This window comes from Quercus suber, unplaced genomic scaffold, assembly GCF_002906115.3.
Source record: "Quercus suber isolate HL8 unplaced genomic scaffold, Cork oak 2.0 scaffold_1104, whole genome shotgun sequence".
NCBI lineage: Eukaryota > Viridiplantae > Streptophyta > Magnoliopsida > Fagales > Fagaceae > Quercus > Quercus suber.
The window spans coordinates 7,065-28,243 of NW_027070509.1; the positions used below are offsets into that span (position 1 = coordinate 7,065).

General features: G+C 35.6%; 1 protein-coding gene across 1 annotated transcript; it reads right to left on the reverse strand.

Moving 5' to 3' along the window:
- Window positions 1-4,350: 4,350 nt before the first annotated feature.
- Window positions 4,351-20,427, reverse strand: LOC111987748 (uncharacterized). The gene is made up of 11 exons (XM_065769294.1): window positions 20,274-20,427; window positions 19,929-20,099; window positions 15,433-15,542; window positions 13,921-14,086; window positions 13,662-13,762; window positions 13,448-13,520; window positions 13,213-13,348; window positions 12,099-12,259; window positions 9,739-9,863; window positions 9,535-9,634; window positions 4,351-4,471 (listed from the first exon to the last, which is right to left on the reverse strand). The coding sequence occupies exons 2-11, from the start codon at window positions 20,059-20,061 to the stop codon at window positions 4,371-4,373; spliced, it is 1,206 nt and encodes a 401-aa protein (XP_065625366.1). The 5' UTR covers window positions 20,062-20,099; window positions 20,274-20,427; the 3' UTR covers window positions 4,351-4,370.
- Between the last annotated feature and the right edge of the window lie 752 nt (window positions 20,428-21,179).

The following is a 21,179-nucleotide window of genomic DNA, read 5'->3' on the forward strand; positions in this document are numbered from 1 at the left end:
CACTAAGCAATAGCACCTTATTTCCAAAAACAATGGTACTTATGAGTTATGACGCCTTTAACTAACATCATGTCTTGTACGCATATAGACCAGAGTATGTTAAGTTTTGCAAACTATAGCACATATCTTCAACAAAATTTGTACTTGTCATTAGCATTGAGTACCGTTTGAAACAACATGTAATGCACTAATCTTTACAGGGGTTTTTGTCCTGAAGCTTGGGGATTATATGTTATGTCCCTTCTTCCTATCAGACCATAATAAATTTTTTTTTTTTTTGATAAGTAATAAAGATTCATTGATATCAAAAAGAGAAAAACACCCAAGTACACAGGTAGTATACAGGGGAGATTAAATCAAAAACGAACATTACAAAAATCAAGAAAATCCAAAATAGAAGAAAAAGGATGGTTTCTCCACACAGAGAACCAATCAAGTAAGGTTCTAAAGAAAAGAAGCTTGAGGTCAGGCATGGAACGCTCCTTGTCTTCAAAACACCTACTATTTCTCTCCTTCCAAATACACCACATCAAACAATGAGGAACAACCATCCATAAATCTCCATTACGATGGCGACCAAAACGACCATGCCAGCAAGCCAAAAGCCCAACAACAGAGAATGGCATAACCCAACAAACTCCAAATAACCCAAAAACCATATCCCATAATTCCAAAGCAACCGGGCAATGAAGGAAAAGATGGTCAATAGTTTCACTATTACACTTGCACATATAACACCAATCCAAAATGCAAACTTTTCTTTTCCTTAAGTTGTCAATTGTCAGACAATTCCCCAAGGCTGCGGTCCAAACAAAGAAAGCCACTCTAGAGGGGATCTTCTGCTTCCAAATGCTTTTCCAAGGAAAAAACTGCTCACTATGGCCAACAAGAAGATGGTAGTAAGCACTAACCGTTAACCCCTTACTCTTACAAGGCAGCCAACATCTCTTGTCCTACCATAATAAATATATCATGTCTCTTCATTTAGCTTCTGCAATCATTATCTACTCATCTAAAGTTGAGTTTTGGTTAAGTAAAAATTTTCACGGGATTTTATATTCTGACACCAGAATTTGTGCCTACCTTGGAATTTGCTATTTATTATGTCCCTTATCATAATATTTCCTCTTCAATATTTCAAAATAAAGGGTTCTTCCACAAACTCAATCTTACACATGCCAATGAACCCTGGCTCAAATGGCACTTCCACAAGCCCAATCTTTTTTTTTTTTTTTAATAGGTAACGAAAAAAAATTTATGAAGAAAAAACTAGCCAGCCCAAGTTCATTGGGGATGTATTATGGGGGTAAAAATCAAGAACCAAAATTACAATGATCAAGTAAAGTGGGAAGGGAAAAACAAGAAAAATGCGATAAAGCCACACTCCAAACAAGAAGAGTATGCAAGAATAAAGACTTAATCTCTAAAAAGGACCACCCACATTCCTCAAAGCATCTAGCATTTCTTCCTCTCCAAACACACCACATCAAGCAATGCGGCACAAGTCTCCAAAAAACAATATTGTGATGTCGCCCGAATTTGCCTTGCCAAGACTCAAACAACTCAACTACCTAAATGTGGCGTTTGGTACGGGGGAATCTACATTACTCCTAGCATCCAGATTCCTAGGAATGTGATTCCTAGGAATTACATTCCTAAGAATGTAGCTATTCCTATGTTTGGTTTATTTCCAGGAATCTTAAATTCTTAGAAATTATATTCCTAAGAATGTAGTTATTCCTATATTTGGTTTATTCCCAGGAATCTTAAATGAATTATTTATTTTTCCCATTCTATCCTTAGATTTGAATGTGAACTACCAAGTCATTTAAAAAAAAGTGTTAAAATTGTTAATTTATAAAAAATACAATTTCCTTTAAGTTTTAGAATCTAGATTCCCACCTGTCTTAAAAGGAATCCACATTCCTACTGAGAGGGGTTTAAGAGGGGAATCCAGATTTCCCTGACATCTGATTCCCTAGCATGATTTGCAACCAAACATGGGAATCTTTAAACATTCCTAGGAATCCTAAAACATTACCATGTACCAAACGCCACATAAGAGGCACAACCCAATGGAGTCCAAACAAACAAAACACCAAAGACCACAGCTCATAAGCTATTGGGCAATGAAGCAGAAGATGATCCACTGACACCCCACACCTCTTACACATATAGCACCAATCAAGAACAATAATACTCCTTCTATGAAGGTTATCAGTTGTAAGAATCTTATTTAAAAAGTTTGACCATGAAAAGAAAGCCACCCTTGGAAGTAAAGTGGGAAGGGAAAAACAAGAAAAATGCGATAAAGCCACACTCCAAACAAGAAGAGTATGCAAGAATAAAGACTTAATCTCTAAAAAGGACCACCCACATTCCTCAAAGCATCTAGCATTTCTTCCTCTCCAAACACACCACATCAAGCAATGCGGCACAAGTCTCCAAAAAACAATATTGTGATGTCGCCCGAATTTGCCTTGCCAAGACTCAAACAACTCAACTACCTAAATGTGGCGTTTGGTACGGGGGAATCTACATTACTCCTAGCATCCAGATTCCTAGGAATGTGATTCCTAGGAATTACATTCCTAAGAATGTAGCTATTCCTATGTTTGGTTTATTTCCAGGAATCTTAAATTCTTAGAAATTATATTCCTAAGAATGTAGTTATTCCTATATTTGGTTTATTCCCAGGAATCTTAAATGAATTATTTATTTTTCCCATTCTATCCTTAGATTTGAATGTGAACTACCAAGTCATTTAAAAAAAAGTGTTAAAATTGTTAATTTATAAAAAATACAATTTCCTTTAAGTTTTAGAATCTAGATTCCCACCTGTCTTAAAAGGAATCCACATTCCTACTGAGAGGGGTTTAAGAGGGGAATCCAGATTTCCCTGACATCTGATTCCCTAGCATGATTTGCAACCAAACATGGGAATCTTTAAACATTCCTAGGAATCCTAAAACATTACCATGTACCAAACGCCACATAAGAGGCACAACCCAATGGAGTCCAAACAAACAAAACACCAAAGACCACAGCTCATAAGCTATTGGGCAATGAAGCAGAAGATGATCCACTGACACCCCACACCTCTTACACATATAGCACCAATCAAGAACAATAATACTCCTTCTATGAAGGTTATCAGTTGTAAGAATCTTATTTAAAAAGTTTGACCATGAAAAGAAAGCCACCCTTGGAGGGACCTTTGATTGCCACACCAACCTCCAAGGAAAGGAGAGAGTAGGAGGGTAGAAAGAAAGATAGAAACTTCTAACCTCAAAACCCCAACTCCTTGCTGGCTTCCAACAAACCTTATCAGGGCCAACCCCCTGCACATTCAAAGAGTATACAATGGCCACAAACCAATCAAAAGAGTCTTCTTCCCAATCCTGCGATGCACAACGAAATTGAAAATTCCAATGAATCCTCCCACCAGTCCAACACATAATCTCCACCACCAAAGAGTCCCTTGCCCTAATAAGGCAAGAAAGACCTTGGAAAAGCCTCTTTAGGAGCACAATCCCTACACCAAACATGCTTCCAAACTTCACTCTAGTACCATCACCTGCATCATACTGTAAGAGTTTAGAGAAGTTCAATCAGCCACTACTGATAAACCTCTAGAGGCTAACACCATACGCACTTGTCACCTTTTTCGTGCGCCAACCACCCCAATCATTCCCATATTTCGCCTCTATAACCCTCCTCCATAACGCATCTGTCTCTAACCCATACCTCCACAACCACTTGCCCAACAAGGCCAAGTTAAAGCCTCTCAATCGTCTTATACCTAGCCCTCCAACCTGCGTTGGCTTACAAACCTTAGCCTATTTCACCATGTGTAACTTAGAATCACCACTGATAACACTCCAAAGAAAATCTCTCTGTAATTTCTCCATGCGATTAGCAACCTTCCCAAGTATAGGGAGTATGGAAAGGAAATAAGTAGGTAAGAAGGAAATAATACTTTTAATAAGAGTTACCTTACCCCACTTCCACAAACCCAATCTTATTCACATATTTCTAAAGTATAACAATAAACATGCATGTAACATATCAATCTAGATTATACGAACTGCATGTCCACAACTTTAGTCCATGTCATAATGTAGCCTGTGTACTAGATGTTAACAAAAGCCATATGTGTATGTGCTCACATATAAAATTTTCCACGAAGTTTGAAATACCTTCTTGATAGTATCCAATATTGAGCATCCAAGATCAAGACCAATGATCCCAAATTAAAAATACATAAACCCATTTATATTTTATTATTTCATTATCAGAAGTGAGTTCCAACCTACACTTCCCATGGTCATGATTAAATATATTCCTCTAGATTTACTATAATTCTGAACTCACCCTTTAAGATGATGTTCTTGCAGTTGTGCTTGAAGTTGATGTTCAGCTAATATTCCAGATGCACCCAAAGATGAAAGCTTTTCTTTCAAAACAGAAGCTGCAAGGTACCCCTACCATTAGCATATCTGGTCAAATAGAAAGATAGCAATGGAAAAGAACATATTTAAAGATTATATACATAATATTATGAGCTCAATAGGAAGTTGCATCTTTTCTCATAAGAACCAGTGTAGTCAATAGCAAGCTAGGCACTTAGGCAAGGTAAAGCAAAACTAAGGTGCCTCTAAAGACCTGGAATTGCAAAACAGGTCTGAGGCACCTCACACTGTAAAGCCTAGGCAAGCACCTCACACTTTGCCTAAGGCACTTGAGGCGAGAGCCTCAATGATACTTTTAAAAAAGGTTTAAAGAGATACTTCTATTAAGAGGGGCAATTCTGTCATTTTCTTAAAATAAATGGGCTGTGAGCTCTGTTGCAGCAAAAGACAAAATGTATAAACCCAAAATGAGCAAATACCACAGACATAACTTCAGTATCACCAATTACACAACCATCAATAATAAGTGAGAAATTTTTTCCTCAGTACTTTCAGCAACAGAAATCTAAAGCTAATCATGTTAAAAGCAAATTTTTAGCCTTGAAGCTTGCATAGCACTAGAAAAGAGGGGGGAACAATCAAGTGCAATGGATGATAAGAAGTCATGCAGAGTAAATTGTCAGCCCAACTTGAATCTTGAGTTTTCAGGAAGATAACAGGAATTGCAAAACAATTGCAGCCCTGGGGAAATTTTTGACAATTGATAATTTACATAGAAAGAAAGTTTGGATTTTGAATTCGTGTTATACGGGAAAACGTAATGGGAAAACAGTAGACCATCTTTTACTTCATTGCCCCATTGCTTCTGAGTTGTGATCTATGGTGTTTAGTATGTTTGGAGTCTATCGGGTGATGCCAAAGATGGTTGTGGATCTACTAATTTAGTCATCATCGTAATGGCTCTATTTGGATGGTTGCCCTCCATTATTTGATGTGGTGCATTTGGTAGGAGAGGAATAACCGAAGCTTTAAGGATTCGGATAGAACTTTGTTGGATATCAAATTATTTTTCTTTAAAACCTTGTTGGATTAGATGACAATAGTGCATAGTTGTTCTCTATGTTTGATTTGTGATTTGAACGATCTTTGTAATTTGCAAGTTTGATTGTATGGTCCTCAATTGTATACACCCGGAATACTTGGGTGGCTCTATTTTTTTATCTCAATAAAATTCATTAATTATAATTTTTTTTTTAAATGGAATTGCAAAACAGCAGCATAATGAATTATGGCATGCATGCATGGACATGGAAAGAAATTAAGACCTTCCGAAATTTGGAACAATTTGTATGTCCTTCAACTATTAGGGCTACTGCATTAATGAGAGATACAAAGTGGAAGAGAGAATAACATGTCCAACCAGAAACTTACAAAGTTCTTATTGGCAGTCCGCCAAAACTAGCAACAACTATGACGGCCTTGCAGTTTTAAAATTCTGAAGTTAGCATACGCTCTAATGTCTTGGGTCAGGTTGATGTAGCCCTTTCTTTCAAAAGTCTAATAATTGTTTTGAGCAAAGAAAAATACTTCATAATGAAAAAAGATCCAGGGAAAAAGGGAGTAATGAGGCTTCTGGGTCAGGGTGAGATCAAATAGTGCTAGTCTTAAATTTTAAAAAAGCACTGGTTAGTGGCCAAATTCCCTTTTTGTGCTATTTGGGAAGAAGCTACTTGTAATCAATTTCATTCATTGAACCAAAATCACAAAAGCAGCTAGTTTTCAGTTTCAAACTACAATTTGGTCGTCTAATTGTGCATTGCTGTTTCCTCAAGTCTATAAAAAAAGTAACACTACCCCTCTAATTTCCATTTCCAAAAGTTCTCTGATTTCTTTTACTGAATAATGAGACATTGGCATAAATAAATGTGTATATCAATATAACAATGTCAGTGAGCGGTTCTTGTTAGAGATTAAGTCTTTTTTCTTGCATACTCTCCTTGTCTAGAGTGTGGCTTTATCGCATTTTTCTTGTTTTTCCCTTCCCGCTTTTCTTGATCATTGTAATTTTGGTTCTTGATTTTTGCCCCCCACAGTACATCCCCAATGTACTTGGGTTGGCTAGTTTTTTCTTAATAAAATTTTTTTTGTTACCTATCAAAAAAATAAAAGATTAAAGGATTGATATCAATTACACAGCCTAAACTCACAAATCCAACCTCAATTCTATCCTCTTTTTTTATTGGTAAGTTTACAAAGTACAAACACACCTGGTGGGTTTGTACCCATGACCTCACCCTTGACCCTTTCTTGTGAGAGGAATCGCCATTTGAGTTAGAGCTTATTGGCTCAGACCCACCTTCATTAATAGCAAAAATTATTTTTCATGGAACTTAGTTTACGAACAACCAATTTTCAAACCAAGTCAAATCCCCTCACTATGTTACTCAAAATCCAATTCATACTGACTTTTCCGCAACTAAAGAAATCTTTGCTGCAAGCATTATATATATGCCCTGTAGGCTACAACTGGGCCATCAAATCTTAGAAACCCATTTATCACTCTTGCAATAGATTCTAAGGTAGTTTGGATTGAAAATATTAGATTTAACTTTTGAGATAGATCAAAACTGGTGCAGCATAAGAATAAAACCACAGAAGCCCATGAGACAGAAATTTGAAATAATAAGCCACAACAACAAAAGATTCCTTTATCCACTTGTTGGCAACTAACTCACCCTTGCCTTGCCCAAATATACAGGCTTCCATTCTCAAAACATAGATACCCAAGATTAAGAAGAAAAAATTTTAGATCTTGGGAACAAAATTCAAGGTAGTTAAGGCAATCAATTTTTTTTAATCTATAATTAACAAAAGTAATTATCATATTGGAAGACACTGCCTATTTTATCATATTAAGAAGGTTCGAACCATGGATGCCTCTGTTGGAAACACCAAGCAATGTCATTGAGCTAAAAGGTTCTTGGCTTGACAAAGGATAAGTATGACGGAACTATAACTAGTGTGAGAACAAGTGGAGGCATCACAAGCGAGTTTCCTATCACTATGGGTTTGCATTAAGAATCAGCATTAAGTCCATATCTATTTGCATTGGTTATGAATAAGTTCACTAGATTGATTCAATACAAGAAGAAGTAACTTGGTGTATGTTTTTTGAACTAGAAGATATAAAAAATGGCTTATCAATTAAGGGAGTAACAAAGAATATGACTTCAGTATAGAATAGTATAGAGGAAAATAATGCATGTGGTCAACCATAACTAATCTATTATGGATCCATAGCTGATCCCAAAATTTTCGGATTAAGGCTTGTCTTTGTTGTTGTTGTTGTTGTGTATACATTTACTAGATGAAACTAAACGTGAAATTAACGTCAAGTTCAAAATTTGGAGAAATACTTTAGAATTTAAGGGGTCAGCCAACCCAAAAATTTTAGGACAGGCTTGGTTCTTGTACTTTAGAATTGTAAGGCTTTCGGCTAAGTAGGATGCAAGTTTAATAAAGTAGAAACAAAGATGAAGGATTGTAAGACTTGATGGTCAAGAGATACAAAAACAGTGAGTACTTTCAATATCTTGGACCAATAATTCATATGAAGAGATTAGATTTGTCCACGGGTGGCGTCGGTTCGGTTTTGGACCCAACCCGGACCCGACCCACCAGCATCGGTTGGAAGGCGAAGGGACCAGAAACCGACTGCCGACAGCAATTGGTCAAGTCAGTTTCGAGTTCGGATGGTGGTAAAAGTCACAGAAATTTGCAAAAATTCGCCAGAATATGCAAAAAGTCACCGGATTCTGCAAAAAATAATAGCCGAAATTTGCTGGGATTTGGCCAGATCTGGCTAAATCTCACCAGATCTGGTTGAGATCTCGCCGGATCTGGCTGGATCTCCCCATAACAGAGCTTGATCTTGCCGGATTTTGGCCAGTTTTCTTATATAGCATTGGTCTGGTTGGGTGGCTCGGGTTTTAGAGAAGGAAACCCGCCACTCGACCCGCCAACGTTGGTTCTTAGAGGCGGATACTCACCACCGACCGATTGGAGCTTCAATTCGGGCTGGAATCATGTCGGCATCGGGCAGTTTGGTTGGGTTTTCAGGCTCCGGTTGGGTTTGGACACCCCTAGGAGAGACTAAAGAGGATGTGAATCAAAGAATAAAAGTAAGGTGGAAGAAGTGATGAAGCACATTAAAAGTATTATATGATCATAGAATACCTATTAACTATTCTATTAAGTTAATAGGGGAAATTTTATAACATTGCCATAAGACTAGTTATGCTCTATGGAACTAAATGTTTGGCTATTAAGAAGCAAAAAAAGTCATACCAAATGCACAAAACTCCCACTTTTGCAAGGTTTGGAAGAGGTTATGATAGGCAGCCTAACCCCTAATTTTTTGGAGAGGCTGATTCCCGGACTCTAACCAGTAACTTATACCTTCTGTTGGGTAGGCTTGACCTCTGGCTATTAAGAAGCAACATATTCATAATAAAATGAGTGTAACTGAAATGAGAATGTTAAGATGGATAGGTGGAAATACAATGAATTTATTCAAAAAAATAATTGTTTATAGATGAGGGTGGCCCCGATTGATAACGAGATAAGGGACAGTTGTTTGAGATGGTCTGGACGGCGATTCATGCATCAGTGAGGAAGAATAAATTGATTCAAGTAGAGGGAATAAAAGAAAGGTAGAGAAAGACCTAAAGTAACATTTGAAGTAGTGAAAAATGACATTTCGATTTAGGAGGTGACAGAGAGTATGATTTTTGATAGAATAGAGCGGCAGTAAAGAATGCATGTGGCTAACCTTGATCCCGATTAGTCTATGGAGGATCCATAACTGACCCTACGTTTATAGGGCTAGTGCTTGGTTGTTATTGTTGTAGTGAAATAAAATTAAAATTCAATTATGAACACAAAAAGAAAGGCATTAACAAGATATTGTGAAAACATTTCACACAGCACATAAAATCACAAGTAAAACGAACAGTTTTACATAGACAACATTACTAATGAAATTTATTTTTTCCTGCAAAAATATTGGGAAAAATATATATGCAATGTCCAAACAGATATCCAGATTCAAATAAACAATCACCTGAAGATCCCCGTGCACCTTGCAAAACTGCAAAGAGTTGTTTCCTTCCTTCCCTTGTATATGCAGCCCTATTTTTCAAATTATCTCCACCTGTCATATTCTGTAAAAATAGAGTTAAAAAATGTGTTATATAACATTTACAATTCAAATATTAACTAACACAACAGATTGAATCATTGAATGATTTAAATGTTTGCACTTAACTGAAAACAGAATTGCAGCTATATTAAGTTTTGAGTGAACTTCCAAAGCTTTGATGTGTGGTAAGGGATAAACTGCTTCTCCACCCTGCTGAGAAAGGATGCGAGGAATATCAATTGATTCAATTGCTGCAAAACAGAGTGTCAGAAATATCAGTCGGTGGAATATAGTTATGTTTTATGACAAGAAGCAACATAAGTTTTTTTTTTTTTTTATAAGTAAAAAAATTTATTAATGCACATGGGAGTTACAATGATCAATCAGATCTAAGAGAGAATTAAAAGAAAATGAGCCCAAAGCTACAGTCCTATCAAACAAAGATTAAAAGAAAAACCACTTAAGATTGAGAGTAGTCCTTTCACATCCCTCAAAATTTTTAGCATTTCATTCCTAGCAAATACACCCCATTAAACAATGGTATACTTGAATTGTCACCAGATAAAAGTTATCAGTGCCAAGAGCCTTGTGATTCAATGGCACTACCTAATCTCTCCCAAAGATATAGAACCAAAGTTCAAGTCCACCAATACGCACTTCTTGTAAGCAATACATATATATTTGGTAAGGTTCTAGTTACATTTGGTGTAATTCTGTGATGTTACACCATGACTTTTTTATTGAAAGAGTATTTTGACTAATCAATAGACGGATTACATTATTTTCATACATCCTCCATGCTCATAAAATATCAAGATAATGAGAGATCACTAACCTAAGAAACATGGACACAAACACAACACAACATGGGACACAACATCATTGAAATTTTTTTTTTTGGATAGGTAATCAGAAAACTATTATTGAAAATTTACGGCATGACATAGCAGGGACATGGCAATTACTTAATTAATTAAAAAAAAAATTTGGCATATTTAGATAAAATATTTAAAAACATATCTAAAATGATTTTTTTTTTTAAAGCAAAATAGATAGTAAAAAAGTGCAATAATACCCATAATAAAAATTAAACAAAACAATGCTACTAACTGACTGTTGCTAACTAATATTTTAACTAGGGTTTTACTAATGTATGCCCTTAGGGCATATGTTAGTAAACCATTTTAGGAAAGTTTATATGGGAAAATGAAAAAGTGATTAACTTTTTTGACACTTTTTTCAATTTCCCATAAAAGTTTCCCTAAAATTGATGCTTAATGAATGCCCTAAGGGCGTACATTAACCAGACCCTTTTAACTATAATCTTAGAAAATAGTTTTTAACAATAAGCATACTATTTTTTTTAATAAGTAATAATCTTAAGATTCACCATATAGCATATACACTAGCAATTTTAAAACAGAAGATAAAAAACAAATGATTTTAACCCAACCTAACTAATCACACCTGCATCAGCTTTATTAATAACTATATTGAAGAATCCCAACCAAAAGGTCCGAAAAGACCAAAACAGCAAAACTGACAGATGACTTCTAGAACCAAAAAAAAAAAAACTTCTGAGATCTTCTAACACAGGGGTGGGCAAGAGAGAGAGAGAGAGAGAAAGATAACCAATGAGGTGTGATGGGCTATTAATGGATTGCCAAATTTCCAATCTAACAGTTGAGAACGGCTGAGGGTTCACCAGGTGCCGCAAGGTATAGCGAGAGAGAGAGAGAGGCTGTTAAAGAGAGAAAGTTGTGTTTTGAAACTGATTGACAATAGTGAGCTAGCCAGGTAAGCATATTATATTTTTTTTCTTTTACTTTAAAAAAATGGTCAACTTGTCGCAATCCTGGCCGTGTTGTGTTCCATTAAAAGAAAAAATTTGTTGGACACCCCATGCAATTCATTTTGCCATGTCCATGCTTAATACCATCTCATCATAAAATGTTTTAAATTCAAGGTTTTCTTTAAACTTTAAAATTATATACAAAAATGAGTTTGTGGATGAAATAGTAAACAACTTTTTTTTTTTGGTAGGTTTGGATGAAATAGTAATTAACGTCAGACTAACACAAAATTTGGTGTGCATATTAAAATTAAGGTAAATATATAATTCAACTGAGGAAGGGATTTTCAAAATATATAAATAATTATCAACATTGACAACATATATGTTGATAATCTTATTAGTACCACAACTGCAAACACTAGCACTGCATGTACGGAGGAAAAAGACTGCCAAATCTCAGGCCTAGAATTTTCAACAGTCGAGTAATAATGACTTGGATGGGAGCAGAATTTATGACAACAATGCAATCGCATAAGGAATCAAAATGACTTCCAGTCAGCATGCAGCAGCAACTGATTTTTTTTGCTAAAAAAATGTAAGAAAAAAAATGAGTGAAAACCAGCATGCTTCATTGTATCAGATATTATCCTTTGCGTAGTAAAACCAGAAAGAGTTGAAATATTAAGCTAACCAGCAGGCTCAAAAAAATTTGCTTGCATTGGAGGTCTATTAGGATTAAGCATGACGCGTGTTTTCCACACTTGAAGTGCTCCATCCTTGGAAAGAGTGACAAGTAACCGCAATATTGGGAGCCAAGCAACTGATGTTATTGGTTGGGAACCCACTTGTGTACTGAAATTGCAGTTAAAACTTAATTGTTAGATTACAAGTAAAAAAAAAAAAAAAGGCATAAGATCATATAGGAAATCATAATTATAACTTCAACAAAATTCAAAACCATATACATACACGCATATGCATTGATGCATGTCTCTGTGTGTGTGTAAAGTACTAGGTCAAAGAAATCTAACTTGTTAGGAAGTTATGCCCAATTATCACTTAAACAATTTCCATTAAACATACCCAGATCCATCTACCATTGTACTCATTCACAAATCTGAAGATTAAAATATAAGTAGCATGCATACACAGCCCTAACAATTACCACAGCCTGGACCAAAAAAGCCTCTTTTGGCTGTCCTGGGACCTATAGCCATTTTTTAGACATGCCAAAGCCCCTATGATGATCATCTAATTGATTATCACAAAGACATCACAGTCCTTTTAGAACCACATATTTCAGGGACTACAATGTAATGCTGTTAGCAGCCAGCTGAATAAGGTAAGATTGCTTGAAAGCTAGTTTTCTAATGAATTTGCTGAAACTTTTACGTTAATAATACATAAAAATATATAAAATCAAGTTAAGAAATAAGTTAGAAAGGTAAAATGTTTCAACTTGTTCTATAAATACAACTCTTATAGTATACATTTTCTTTCTTTTCTTTTCTTTTCTTTTCTTTTTTTTTTTTTTTTTTTTTTTTTTGGTTATTAATAAGTTTAACTCTATAGCAAAAAGTTACCACTTGTTCAATAAAATGAACTCTAAAAGTAATGTAATGAATGCATTCACCCCAATAGAATTAATCAGATGTGGCAGGCAATATACCAGCTTGTCCATTTGTTAGATACAACTTTTTTTGTTGTTTTCCTTTATCTCCAACTAGAGAGAGAGAGAACAATTCAAAACTAAATTAAATAAGATTTTACCCTCAATGAAAACACCAAAACCATAAACAACTCACATTCCAATCATACTAGGTCTCTCAGTTGACACATCCCATGCCAAAAGTGTACCCCGTCGATCACCAACAAAAATCCATTCCAATGTTGGATGAAAAGCGAATGCACCAGCACCAATGAGCTTTATAGTGTTGTCAACTGCAACAACAGTAAAAGTACAATAAAGATATATGCCTTTGAATGAAGATATATAAACATCCTCTACAGGAAAGAATCAGTAAAGCTTCTATCTCTCACGTTGTAGAGTGTAATGAACAGCATAACTATGAATGTTGTAGGCTCGGATCAAACCATCAGCATAAGCAACATACTGGAGAGGAAAAGAAAAAAGAAGCTTATAATAACACTGAACAAAAAGGTCAAGTGGACTGGACATATATCTAGCAAGTATACAAGTTCATTAACCAACAAAGAAATAGAACTATCAACCACACAAAAACATATATGCTACCAGGACAGGGAGGCGAGGATGGCAGGCAAGATTGACAATGGGTTTCTTCAAGTCTGTCTTAATTTTTGTAGGAGCCCTTCCTCCTTCAACAGTTCCAACAACTTCATGCGTGCAAAAAAATTCAAGGATTAAACATTAGTATCTAAATCGTCGTAATTAAACATGTAATAGTGCCAGATGTTGAAAAAAAAAATCCAAAGTGCACCAAAAACAAATGATAATTGATGTATTTATGATAAAAACAAAACAACCAACCTACCTGTTACACTCATCCTACGGTGAAAACCAAAAAACACGACAGGTTGTAGAGGTGTCAAAGCAAGATGGACTTCTGTATCAGGAGAAATTTGTTCTGACTTCTTTTCAGGTGAATGCAACACACAAGTTTGTTCAGCATCAAAATCACAAGACCTTATTGTACAATCCTAAAAAAAGAGGGAAACGAATCAGATGTTACATAAGCAAAAAAAAAAAAAAAAAACCTTAGAAATATTCAAAAAAAAAAACTTCAATTGCAACCCTGGAACATCAATTAGAAATATTCAAAATAAACTAAGTTCTGTAATAAAACTCCACACCAAATAAAGGGTAAACAGGAAATAAGCAATAAAAAAGGGAAAATCAGATAAAATGCAAACATTTATCCCTACGTAAAAATCAAGAGCACATAAAAACAATGTCACAACCTTTGACTAACCTCTTTGAGAACTGCAGTATCAAATTAGAAGAAAATGCATCAATTGCCTAAAACTTTATATCTTTGAAGTTAGTATGATTTCTTTAAAGTAAATCCGTCCCCAAGTCTCATTTCCCACAAACAAATACATACAAGGAATGGAAAGCAGATATTACCAGGATATTTTTTGGCACAACCAAATTTATTTGTAGTATGCTGCTGTTTCTAAGAATCTGAAACGTTTCCCATTAAATTATGCCAACTTTTCCAAAGTGGCATGATTAATTCCAGCCCATAGTTTGTTCTTTTATTTATTTATTTATTTATTTTAATAGAAGATAGAACCAGCCCAAAGTTTCTAATTGCAGTAAAGTTGGCAAGTAATGCTGGAATTCTTTGCCTCTATAAAACGTTATTGGAATAGATGTTAGTTGTAGGAAATCATTCTCTTTTCTCGGTTTATGCTTTGATGCATGCTTGTAATTTGTGTACTTGATTGTATTGGACCCCAATTATATACATCCTGTATAATTGGATGACTTTTTTTTCTTAGTTGAATAAAATTTACATTGCTTATCCACCCGCGCGGGGGTTGGTGGGGGGGATGGAATTCTTTTTCAGTAGAATAAATATTTGGGGACTGAACAGAACACATTGCAAGTATATAACATGCACAAACACAAGCTTTGTCATATGCTTCCATGCATTGCCCTAAGGAGTAGGAAGATGTAATATCCAATTCCAAAAAAATGAATTTAGACCAAGAGGCTTCCAAAAGCACATCTTCACATATCTCCAGATGCATAATATCCAAATCAAAGTAGATTAACCACCGTAACTACTATAACTAAAAAAAGGAACATAAATTAGTGGAATATATGCCAAGAAAACAGCTAACATAACACAGTTCTAGTGCTTCCGTTAAAACAATAATCATTATAAAATTTTTAACCATCAAACACATGAAGTCTTGAACACAAATTAGCAGTTCAAGTGTTCAACATATAAAATAAAATAAAAACCCTACATATGGAAATGTTTGAGTATTCAACACAATTCAAACATCCTAAACAGGAGGCTATATTGGAGACAAACCTCAAGGATGGCAATCACAGCATGCCCACTTGTAGGACTATAAGACATGCGGACAACAGGTGCACCAATGTCAATAGAAGAGATCTTGCTTCCTGTTAATGCATCAAATTCTGCATGTAGAAATTTGGCATCATCGCTAAGAAACTCATGATAGCCCTCAAATGGCAGAGAAATCACCATAAATAGAAGGATTAACTTTTTCTTTAACTGAATTTATAAATGAGGTGCTCAACATATGAATGTTTCAAATTAAACAAATGCAATAGCGCTTTTTAGCCTTTTCCAACATTTTCTTACATATGGCCACGAAGAGACCCTTTAATATCAGTGCAGCTGTAGTTTTTTATAAAAGAAAAAAGTAAATGAGTATTTTATAGATAAGAGACTACTTCATGAACATGCTTGAACACAAAGAAGTCTAAAGAAATACAACAGATTATGTATAGAAAGAGAATCTTCCATTGTTGCCATCCATATTCCATACAAAGAAAGAGTCCCTCCCGCCACCCCCGCGGGGGTGCCTTAACACACCAAATACTCTTCCAAGGGAAAACCGTAGTACAATGACCCCTTAATGCATCATTTTTTTTTAATAAGTAAGCAAGATGTATATTATAAAAGCTACTTCATGTAAAAGGAGCACTAAGCAGTCCAAAAGTAAAAGGAGAAAAAGAACAAAGAACAAAGAAAAAAATAAATACAAAGGCAAAGAGAACTAAGGAATAAAGGGTGGGAATCACTTGATGTGAGTCCCCAAATCCGAAACTAGTCAAACAGAGAACCATGAAAAGAAGCAAGCAACTTATCTCCTAAACTCTCCACGTCCTCAAACGTCTGTCAATTACATTCCCTCCATATACACCACATTAAGCACAATGGAACCAAATTCCAAAAGTTTGACGAGTGCTTCCCCAACCAATTCCACCATTTAATGAGAAAATCTAGTACCGTTCGTGGGTCATGGTAAGACCCACGAAATCCCAAAAGATCTAAAAACAAAGTTCCACAACCAATAAGCATTCTCACAATGAAGCATCAAACGATCAACAGTCTCCCCACAACAACGACACATGACACACCAGTCAACAAAAGCAAAACCATTATTTTTAAATTATCACTCGTGAGAATCTTATCTCAAATACCTTTCCAAGAAAAGACGATGGAAAGGGAACCTTGCAACTCATTATAAAATGAAAAGATGTCAAAATCCCCATTCTTCTTCAACTTCCATCTCACGCGGTCCCCATTTCCCGTAGGTGGGATGTTGGATTCCAAAACATGAAGGAAATTCACCATTAAATCCAACTCCCAATCATTCAAATCCTCTCTATTAATGGCGATCTCATACTAGGAAAGCCAATTGAAGAGGTTGATCCCCACAACACCAATCTTGCCAAAATTTCACTCGATTCCCTACCCCAATCTCAAACTGAATATTTTCACTAAAAGCCTCCCAACCCATACGGATGCCTCTTCATAAACCACACCCATGCACATCTCTACCCAACTTAGAAGTCCATCCCCCCCCTCCCCACACTCCTCATTCTTCCCCAAACTTCATAGCTACCATCCTCCTCCAAAGCTGTCTCTCTTCAACCCCAAAACGCCATAGCCATTTCCCTAAAAGGGCTTTATTGGAGTTAGTCAATTTCCTTGTACCTAAACCATGATTGGCCATAGGCGCACACACTTGATCCCATCTTACCAAATGTGACTTGGACTCACCCCCATACCAACCCAAAATGCATCATAAAAGGACAAGACCAAACATCAAAAGTCCCATTCTTTTGAAATCTCCATTTCAATCTATCACTACCCTCACAAATAGGGCTGTAAATGAGTCAAGCTTTGTCGAGTAGTGCATGTTCAAGCTTGACTCATCAGGAAAAATCAAAAGCTCGAACTTGGCTTGAGCTTGTGACAAACCTAAAAATAATGTTTGAGCTTGAGCTTGGGGAAAGCCAAAAAACTTGAGCTTGGCTTGTCTTGGCTTGATTAATTAGTCAAGCCAAACTCAAGCTTAATATCATGCTCAAACTCGAGCTCAAGTCAAGTTTTTGAGTTTGAGATCTAAAAAAATTACATTATTGAATGCTTAAATCTTTAAAATTAAGAAAAAAGAAAAAGAAAATAATATACTCATTTTATCATGCATCTAGTCTTAATTATGATTAGCTATTATTCAAATTAATAATTTACATAATAAATCCATTCATTCATCATTTTTTGTCTACAGCTTTAGCAATTGTCCAAAATACAATTTTTACATTCACGTTAGATGGTGAAGGACTAGAAAAATACATGTTTTTAACTATTATGAATGAGAAAATACTAACATATTTCATAACTTTAGATGATTGATAGGGAAGGATCATATGTGGCCTACTTAATTATTTTTAAATATAACTATAGTCTAAAGTGGTTCTTGATCAGTTTAAAGGGAATGAAAAAATTAAAGTAATATAGGTAGAGGTCTCATCTTGGCCATGTCATTATTAAGATATGTGTAATGAATATATTTAGCTAACACATATAAACTTATAAATGAGTCTATACTTGAATTGGTGTGTACCAAGCCTAATAGCTCATGAGCTTGTTCGTGAACAAATTTTTTTGCTTGGGCTTGGCTTGTTTATTAAATGAGCCTAAAACTAAGGCTCAAGTTTGGCTTATTTATAAACAAACAAACATGAACAAGCTTTTTATCGAGCCAAGCCCGAATTGTTCATAATCGACTTGGTTCATTTACAGCCCTACTTAGAACAAAGAAGATTAAAGAAAGAGGCAACCACATCTATCTCCCAATCATAAGTCTTGTTTAAAAATCTGTACAACAGCTTCGTGGACCAACTTCCCCACTCCAACACACCTCCATAATCATGTTTCCTCTGTCCCAAACTGCCAGTCATTTAACCAAAAGAGCCTGATTAAATTTTACAAGCTTTCTTACACCTGGTACACCACTAGCAATTGGAATGCAACTGTAGTTACAAATGGTTCTGCATTCTTTAAGGTGTCTTTGCCATTAACCAATGAGAAACACAAGGTCATCTTTGAACAAGAGTCAAAAATGAGAAACATTTGGGTGTCTTCATAAAACAATGAGAAACACAAGGTCCTCTTTGAAAAAAAGCCAAAAATTATCAAGCTTAAGATTAACTAATCCCATCAATATGCTAATGCAAGTTCCATGGGAGCAAAATGGTCAAAGTTCTCAAAAAAAGTTTTTTTTTTTTTTTTAACTTGCAATTTACTAAATTTGGAAAAACGTATACAGACATATAAAAAAATTAAGAAATGTAAGCTATAAGATTAGTGATACAAGTGCAAAGAATCTAAAAACTCCATCAAAGAAAAGGTTGGGATGGTAAAAAAGTGCGAGCTTCCAGGAAAAGAAACTTGAGATTCAGTAGAGACATCTCCTTCTCCTCAAATATCTCTTGATTTCTTTCTCTCCAAATGCACCATAGAATACAGGCTGCCCCTGCCCCCCATACAGTTCCATTACTAAGACGCCTCATCATTCCACTCCAAGACTCCATCATCGACTTGACAGAATTCGGCATGACCCAAGAAATCCCAATGGCACCCAAAAAAAAAAAAAAAAACCCACAAATCATAGGCAATTGAACAGCGCAACAACAGATGACTTACCGTTTCACCAGATGATTTACACATGCAACACCAATCTGCCATTACAATACCCCTTTTAAGGAGGTTATTTTCCATTAGATTTTTTTCCCAGTGTTGCCTCCTAGACAAAGAAGGATATTCTAGGTTGGGAAATACCTCTCTAGACACAATTCCAAGGAAAAATAAAAATATGACCTGCTTTAGTATTGATCACTGTTTAATAACTCTTCTGATTTGAAACCCTTTTTAGGGGGAAGGGAGCCAAACCAGCTTATCACCACCAGACGAACCAACCTATGCAGCATACAGATCATCCAAAAACTGAGCCATAGACTCCAACACTCAATCTTGAACATTTTTCGAATAAAAATAGGTCTCCAGTGTGCCTTGCCATGTACTCATCCCATAGAGACTCGAGCATCTTTGTCTCTAGCAAATCTAAACAGCTGAAGGGAACCATCACCATCCCAATAATTCTTCCAAAACAACACTTGGGAACCATCCCCTACCTCATATCGGACGTGTGAAGCAATCTGATCCCATCCCTTTCTCAAAGTATTTAGCATTATGCAAAAAAGATGTGACACTTTCAACCCATCACAAGTTCTAGTAACTCTTGAGAAAGTAGTAGAAACTATAAAGTAATCAAAACACTAAGTTCTAAAAGCAACAAGCAGCATTCTCCAAATAACATAAATTTTGACAATACAGAAAACAAAGATCAAACAATCCAAGCAATATAGAGTCTGATCAAATTCCATAGGAAACGCACTTTGTAGTTTGTACAGCTAAATTCAACTTAAGTTGTTTAGTTTTTAAAAGAAAGAAAGAGAAGAAGATGTGAAAGTGAGTTCGAATCTGACCAATGAGGAAGTTTCCGATGGCGACGGCGACGAGTGCCTGATGCGGATGAAACGCCGCCGCGTGAGGCTGCAAGGGCTTAAGGCCCCGTCCTACGTGGCGTAGATCCAGATGCTGCACCGTTGTCCACTCCATTTTTGAATCCTCCAATTCGGTTTCACTTTTACCTAACACTGCAACGTTAACTTCCCAATCAGTAAAAACCCTACACATAAATCTATGTATATATAATAATAATAATAATAATAATCCATGGAATTAATTAAGAAATGGATGCATCGAGGAAAAGAGTGAGGGATGCGATCTTTGTTTGGAATTAACGAGTTTAAAGAAATTGTGGTTCTTACCTGTTGAGAGAGTTACGTACAATGGGAGCTCATTTAAAGAAGATTGGCTTTGATCGTGATTCGTGAAGAGAGCGAGAGAGAGAGAGAGAGATCAGAGGAATGAACAGCAAGAAAGAAACTTTGAAAGAGGGAAAGAGAAGGTGCAGAGTAATGAACAACAGAGGTTGAGACTTGAGAGTGCTGGGCTGGACTTTTGTTAAGGCCCGTTTTTTGGGGTTTGGTGAGTACGGCCTGGGCTCTTATTTTAAAGAACTTGGCACCTAGGCCTAGAAATATTTTGGGTTTCTAACCTGTACACTTTTTTTTTTTTTTTTTTTTTGGAGGAAAAAAAAAACCTGTAAAGTGTACACTTTGTTTAAAAGTTTATAAAGATAAATACTACAATAATAAAAATAAAGCTTTGTTTCAAAATTTTGGATTCAACATGGAATCTTATCACATTAATCAAAATGAATTACTAATTTTAACAGTATGATTATAATTCTTTCTTTACCTCTCTTGGTTCCTCAACTTGAATCAAATCATATGCGAATAAATGCAATTAATTTTCAGAAAATTGCTACAATTAAAGTGTATAAAACAAGCTTATAATATGCTTCATTGCAAGCTTTTTCCCATCACATCTTTTTTTTTTTTTTTAAACAAGAATTTTTACAGCTTTTTGAACATCTGATTATTCCCTCATGTCTGTATAGTCTACTCCCCCATCCATAGTAGTTGACAAGAGTATTAAGCTAGCGATAGAACTAAGAAGGAAAGCATCAATCTTCTTCATGAGACTAGTTCATCTAGATTAACACTAACAAGCCTTTATAAGTTGTTTGTAACTTAGCCTGATTTTAATTCTTTTGTATATTATCCTCCCCCACCCAACTATTGGATTATCAAGAAAATAAAAACATTATC

Excerpts from the sequence above, each read along its gene's own strand:
- LOC111987748 (XM_065769294.1), bottom strand. The coding sequence starts at position 20,061 with ATGGAGTGGACAACGGTGCAGCATCTGGATCTACGCCACGTAGGACGG. Across the intron at positions 15,543-19,928 it reads CATCGGAAACTTCCTCATTG|AATTTGATGCATTAACAGGA; the intron begins GTCAGATTCGAA and ends TTCTACATGCAG. Across the intron at positions 12,260-13,212 it reads AGACCTAGTATGATTGGAAT|TACACAAGTGGGTTCCCAAC; the intron begins GTGAGTTGTTTA and ends CTGCAATTTCAG.